Source organism: Eleutherodactylus coqui, chromosome 8 (genome assembly GCF_035609145.1).
Source record: "Eleutherodactylus coqui strain aEleCoq1 chromosome 8, aEleCoq1.hap1, whole genome shotgun sequence".
NCBI lineage: Eukaryota > Metazoa > Chordata > Amphibia > Anura > Eleutherodactylidae > Eleutherodactylus > Eleutherodactylus coqui.
Genome location: NC_089844.1, coordinates 98880680 through 98887510, shown reverse-complemented (window position 1 = coordinate 98887510; position 6831 = coordinate 98880680). Strand labels below are relative to the sequence as shown.

Sequence of the window (6831 nt, the reverse complement as noted above, 5' to 3'; positions counted from 1 at the left end):
AAAAATGTAAAAAAAAAATGTAAAAAACCCCTTTTTTTATGCTTTTTCTAATATTAGCATAAAAAAAGGGAAAAAAAAACTAAAACCCCACATATTTGGTATTGACGCGTCCGTAACGACGTGTACAAAAAGTTGAACACGCTTTCTATTTTGTACGACAAAAAGCGTAAAAAAAAACGCTAAAAAACAGAGGCAAAATGCTAATTTTTAGCATTTTGCCTCACAAAAAATGCAATAAAAGTGATCAAAAAAGCCGTACATTTCCCAAAATGGTACCAATAAAAACTACAGCTCGTCTCGCAAAAAATAAGCCCTCATAGAGCTCCGTACATAGAAAAATAAAAAAGTTACATGACTTTGAATGCAGCTATAGAGAAAAAAAAAAGATTTCCAAAAAAAGGGGGTTTTATTGCAAAAAAGTGTAAAAACCTAAAAAAAATATAACAATTTTGGTATCGTTGTTACCGTACCGACCCGCAGAAAAAATTTAGTGTGTCATTTATGCTGCATGATTAACGCTGTAAAAAAAAAAAAAAAAAATCTATGGCAGAATTGATGCGTTTTCTCTCCCTGTTATCATTAAAAAAAAAAATAAAAAATTTACGATATTGTCTATATACCCAAAAGTGGCACCGATAAAAACTACAGATCGCCACGCAAAAAACGAGCCCTTATACGGCCGCGTCGACGGAAAAATAAAAAAGTTATGGCTTTTGAAAAATGGAGATGGAAAAATACCAAAAAATCGCTTGGTCCTCAACGCCAAAATAGGCCATGTCATTAAGGGGTTAAAGTGAAAAAAAGAATAACAAAGCCTATAGCTACAATAAAAAGTTAATAACACCTTTAGGCCTCGATCAGACAAGCATTTTTTTGTGCACAAATAGCCGCACAAAAATATCGCTACTCATGTGTAAAAAATCGCGTGAACAAAGCTAATCTACATTTGCGGACAATTTGCCTGTTCACACAATCTGTGTTGCGTGCTGCGTGTTAATACAGCTCTCATAGGTGTAAATGGGAAATCCTGCGCAAAACGCACAAAAGATAGGTCAGGTCCTATTTTTTCTCGCAGAACTCACCCTAGATGCGGGAATTGTAACTACGCTTGACCTATCTTTAGCAATTCACAGAGTGCAGAAAAGTCCAAATTTAAAAAGAAAACCCTTCACAGGTCAGACGTCTTTTAAAAATCATGCAGATATTTTTTATTAGAAAATTCACTTAAAAACACAAACACACTAGGGCTGGACAACTGTGGCTTGATGCACCTAGATGGTATTCTGTGTCTTACCACCCCAGCAACAAGACAAGCAATACATAACACTCAGACATACATGCAGAGAGGAGGTAACTAACCCTAAGTATTCGGTCATAACCAAGGAGACCCCCTTAAAATAGGTTAGAGATGGACCTCACCTATACAACACGTGTCCCTAAGGTGGACACCAGATAGAGTACCAATGATACCCCCTTAGTTGTTCAGGAGGTGAGTAGAGATATATATTTGTATCAACTTGGTATTGCAGCTCTCCTAACTCAACGCGTTTCACCCCCATTGAGGCGAATCCTCAAGAGGTATGAGAGCCAAAGTTGAAAAAATATATAGTGAGATTCCTAAAACTAAGAATCTCACTTGAAAATTCAAATCTGAGGGTGCCACTATTGCAAGATTGCAGCGGATACTGGATAGAAAAAAACAACAACATCTGAGAAACCTGCTGTTGTGATTAAATCACCCTTTTAATGGGCAGGATATTCGGTCCAGCACTAATACAGTGATATGCTGTCAGCTCCTGGATTACTTGGGTGCTTAGTTGGCTAAATAAAGCCAAACATTCTTCTGTTATTTATGTTGGCTAAAAAGACAAGCCCGGAACTAGCTTGTTGATGCAGCTAGAGCCTAGAGCTGAACCCTGCTAAGTCTCTCCTATAGAATAGAGAAGCCTCCCCTAACATATCCTGTCATCATAAGAGATAAAAATAAAAAAAGGTAGCAGCACCTCTGGGCTTGATGGTAGGTCAGGGCATGAATGGCCTACCATCAAGGCCATTACACACAATGATTATCACTCAAAAGATGGCTTTTGAGCAAATTCTGAGTGATAATAATTGTGTGTAGAAGGGCCTTAAGATTTTTTGGTTAGTTTATGTACTCATATTTTATTGTTACTGTACACATATAACAAAATTCATAACATTACACAATTTAGTAATGAACTAGACTAAACGAGAAATGTTTTTAGTGTAAGCGTTCTGTATAGTTGGTTGCTTTCAGCTTTTGAATCCTAGTGAAAGCACAAATTTACAACAAAAGTCAAAGCAAACACTGAACACTCTTTAGTGTTGTTAAAAGAGCTATTCATTCTGATTAGCTGACACAAAATTCTGTATACACCTTCTGAAATAGAGGATGTATATAAAGACCTTCTTCACCTAGTCAATTAACAGTTGAGATTGTGCAGTCAAACTGGTTCACACGCCATAATGGGCAGGGTAAGAAAATAATATGATACTTCTAGTACAAAATGCATTTAGTAACCTTTACTAAAATGAGTAATATTAGTGATTAGACTTATGCAATATTCAGAAATGTCTTTGATTAATGGTTTGTTTAAAAATATAGCAATATATATTTTATGGCTATACTGATACTATAATACTTGTTTTCACATTCTAATTCCATAGATTATCTTCTACGAGGACAGGAATTTCCAGGGACGCTCCCATGACTGTCACTCTGAATGCTCAGACTTGTCTTCATACTTTAGACGCTGTAACTCTATCCGTGTAGATAGTGGAAACTGGATCTTGTATGAACATCCCAACTACAGAGGACACCAGTACTTTCTTCATAGAGGAGAGTATCCTGACTTTCAACAATGGATGGGCTATAATGACTCCATTAGGTCTTGTCGTATAAGTCCTCAGGTCAGTTGATAATATTTTATTGAATCATAACCTTATTGTTGGACTTGTGATGGAATTTTTGCTAAATCTGTATCACAAGTATTCCAAATACAGATCCCTAAAATCTGTCTGAAATCACTGGATTCAAGTTGCATCTCTAGGTGCCACCTACTTTATACAGAGGCATACAGACGCTTCCATGTATGCCATGTTACAGAGGTCTTCACCCCTTGTAGTATTGTTTCTTAGGCAGAATGTTGTATTGTTGTGGCTTTACTGAGACTATGTCATTTATCCTGGTTGATTTTTGCATTTTCTTGGCAACAAATAAATTTATGGCACGTGAAATCCAATCTGAAATGAAAATCAAAACTTATTCCTCTCCCATCAGTTTTCTTACTGCATTTTCTCCTTGCTGATCTTTTCCTGGCTCCTGCAGTCCCCCGGGTCACGTAATCGCCAGCAGTCCGATTCTTCTTACTGCAATGAAGCATACATTCTCGGCAGTTTCCTTCCTGTATGTCAGTGTACACTACCTCACTAGTGACGTAGTGTTCATTGCCTAGCAGGGAATGCTGACTCCTATGCCGTGCTATTGCCAAGGCTGCGCGTGCGTGCCGTCTCATGACAATAGTATATGAACACTCACGGCGAGACAGCGCATCGCATGCGTGGTCTCAGCAATGGCCCGGCATTCTCTACTAGACCGTGAACACTACATCACTAGTAACAAAACATACATTGACCTGCCGGAAGGAGACTGCCAAGAATGAACGTTCCATAACAGGAAGAAGAGGATCCAGACAGCTGGAGGTGAGGTGACCCGGAGGCCTGGAGGAGCCAGAAGAATTAGGGAGGAGGAGAAAATGCGGTATGAAGACTTCCTGGGGAGAAATAGATAAGTACTGTTTTTTTTTTCGAATGACAAAACCCCTTTAAGTGTAAAGTTAAAGTTTTCTACATCTGAAAAAGTGACTACAGCATGGATCTAAAGGTACATACTGTATATTAAAATAGTTCAAGAGCATATGTAGAATAGAGGCAACCTAGGGGTGTAACTATAGGGGATGCATAGGATGCGGTTGCACCCGGGCCCAAAAGCCTTAGAGGACCCATTAGGCCCTGCTTCTCCATATAGGGGGCCTAGTAGTATGTATAAAGCATTATAGTTGGGGTCTCTGTTACAGATTTCGCATTGGGGACCAGAAGCCTCAAGTTTCACCTCTGAGGCAACCACTGTGGTTTCCGTGAGGATCTTGAAGAAAAGTAGCTCAGTTAGGCTTCCTGCACATGGCCAAGTGTGATATCGTGCCATAAAAACGGCCTGATTTTGTGCTCGGCAATGGGTGATTTACCCGTGGATGCATGGTGTTTTTCTTTAAAAAAGCCTGACATCACTTCAGGTAACATGATCGTCCTCGTCAAGTGTTTCGATAAGTATTTCCTATTCAAATCTTACAAATTTGCGTGCACATTGCACACTATGCAATGTGTTTTCCTGTCGCATTGAAAACAATGGGTGATGCGTTCCAAGGAACACAGAAATTTAGGACATGCCGCTCATGTATATGACTCTAACCAAAGAATGGGATTTATAGTCGTGCAAGATTTGTACGTCTAGCAAAGCACAAATCTCGCCTGGTTTTCTCAGTTGTTTGAAAGCAGCCTCAGTCTTGGTTAACTCCACTCTTTTTATTGTTAGAGAGCAAAAACTTGTGCTGGAACTGAATTGGGAAAATGTGGGCGTTGTTTTAAGGGTCAGGAAACCAGAAATAAACATCTAGTCCTTCTGTCCTACAGATGTAGCAACCATTGGTTGGAGTCCAACTACTGGTGCACCTTTGAATCTCTAGCGTTCCCATAGAAATGAATCTAGCTGTGGCACGCATCTGCGACATCCACACTTTTCATGCACAAACTCTTGGGACCCCATTTTCAAGTTTGTTGGGAATCCCAGCAGTTGAATGCCCTCTGATCATAAAGTTATCCTCCCTTCTGTTGTTAAGGGATAACCTAATATCTTGGCATGACCCCTTTAACTTTTCAGAACACCTTAAATGACAAATGAGCATTTGTGACATCTGTAGATGGTCACATTTGGAACCATAATTAGAAGCCAGATGTTATATCTGAGGCTGCCTTCCTTCTTTGTATTAAACTGAAATAGTTACTGTACACTAAAAACAAACTATATAATGTTCTGCAAAGTGAGATAGTAATGCTGTATTATACTACTTTGTTTTACCAGCACCAAGGTTCATTCAGAATCAGGATCTATGAGAGAGAAGACTTCAGAGGACAGATGATGGAGTTTAATGAAGATTGCCCTCATGTCCATGAGAGGTTCCGCTTTAATGATATCCGCTCTTGCCACATTCATGATGGATACTGGATGTTCTATGATGAGCCCAACTACAGGGGACGTCAGTATTACCTGAGACCAGGAGAGTACAGGAGATTCAGCGACTGGGGAGCTACTTCTCCTAGAATTGGTTCCTTCAGGCGGGTCCATCATATGTATTAACATAAGAATTGGTTCCTTCAGGCATGTCCATCATTTGTACTAACCTAAGAAACAGTGGAACTAAACTATTGCATTATTTCAGTTAGGGCTTCTTCATATGAGCATGTTTTAGTCCCATTATGCAGCCGTCATAATCACGGATGTATAACGGGACGAGACTAAACCAATGATTTCAATGGTTTTGTTTTCATTAGCGATATTCTCATTTGCTAAAAGTACGGGTGAGAAAAGATAAGGACTTTTCAAATTCGCGCACACTACTGTGGAGTTTGAAAAATCTGAGATGAAAAAGAAAAAACCCATTCATGCAGAGCTACGCTCTGTAGCGGTGAGCGTAGTTGCACATAGGGCCCGTGTTTTTGCTTCTACCATAGTAAATACATTGAAATGTTAAAGGGTGTGCATGCAATTCGAAAATATGGTTGCTTTGTGATATAAACAGCACCACACCTGAGCACATGTTGTGTATTGCAGCTCAGCCAAATTCACTTCAATAGAGTTGAACTACAACACCAGACACAATTCCCAAAAAGAGATGGCACTGTTTCTGGAAAGAAAGAAGCAGCCATGTTTTTTCTAATCCTTGACAACCCCTTTAAAGGGGTAATCCAGTCTATTTTAAGTGACGACTGATGACCTATGCCGTGGAGTGCAGTGGGCTGGACAATCAGCTGATGGATGGTGGTTCAGAATGGTGGACACTTATCCATCAACTACTGATGAACTATCCAGGTAATAGGTCATCAGTTAAAATAGACCAGAATACACCTTTAACCTAATAAAGGCCAAATTAGCTTTATTAAAGAAGATCCATCAGAAGAAAATAAAAAAAGAACTTAAGCATGTATCACCAACTGGAGAGCTTTTTTTCTAGTACATCTCTTTAAATGCCTAATAATGGCCATTTTGAATCTTGATGGATTGTTTACTGTATGCCCGTTTGATCCCTAACTGAAACAATAAAATCTATTTTAAAATTTCTATTTTGCCTATTTTCTTTATGAAATCAGTTGAACAACATATCTAGTCAGATAGATATACAGATAGACAGAAAGACAAATTGATATACAGATAGACTGACAGATAAGATTTCCTCAAGTCAGTGGTTTTTTCTTTAAAAAAGAGTCAAACCTATGCTCATACCCCAACCCTTTTTTAAAAATATCTTTATTGATACAAGTTTATTCGACATCCAAAAGAAGAAAGATAAAAACAGACCAAACCAAAAAAGCATGTTACACCATTTAATTGCCTCAAACTTCGACAGCAATCAGGGGCCTAATGCTCTTCAATGAAACATTGTAAAGACTGCAAACAAAATAGCACACTTCATAGTTTAGTGCACATACAGGAGTTATATCAAAACACGATTAAGCACATATCTGATGTAGATTTAT

At 38.7% G+C, this 6831-nt stretch overlaps 1 protein-coding gene across 2 annotated transcripts; it reads left to right on the top strand.

Annotated features, from left to right (window-relative positions):
- Positions 1-2487: 2487 nt before the first annotated feature.
- LOC136577544 (gamma-crystallin-3-like) lies at positions 2488-5434 on the top strand. 2 transcript variants are annotated; one of them, XM_066577459.1, is made up of 3 exons: positions 2488-2496; positions 2689-2931; positions 5159-5434. In XM_066577459.1, the coding sequence occupies exons 1-3, from the start codon at positions 2488-2490 to the stop codon at positions 5432-5434; spliced, it is 528 nt and encodes a 175-aa protein (XP_066433556.1). The 2 variants fall into 2 exon arrangements, with proteins under 2 accessions (XP_066433556.1, XP_066433557.1); XM_066577460.1 differs by having other exon boundaries at positions 2689-2935; positions 5166-5434.
- Positions 5435-6831: the final 1397 nt, after the last annotated feature.

Excerpts from the sequence above, each read along its gene's own strand:
- LOC136577544 (XM_066577459.1), top strand. Across the intron at positions 2,932-5,158 it reads CTTGTCGTATAAGTCCTCAG|CACCAAGGTTCATTCAGAAT; the intron begins GTCAGTTGATAA and ends TTGTTTTACCAG.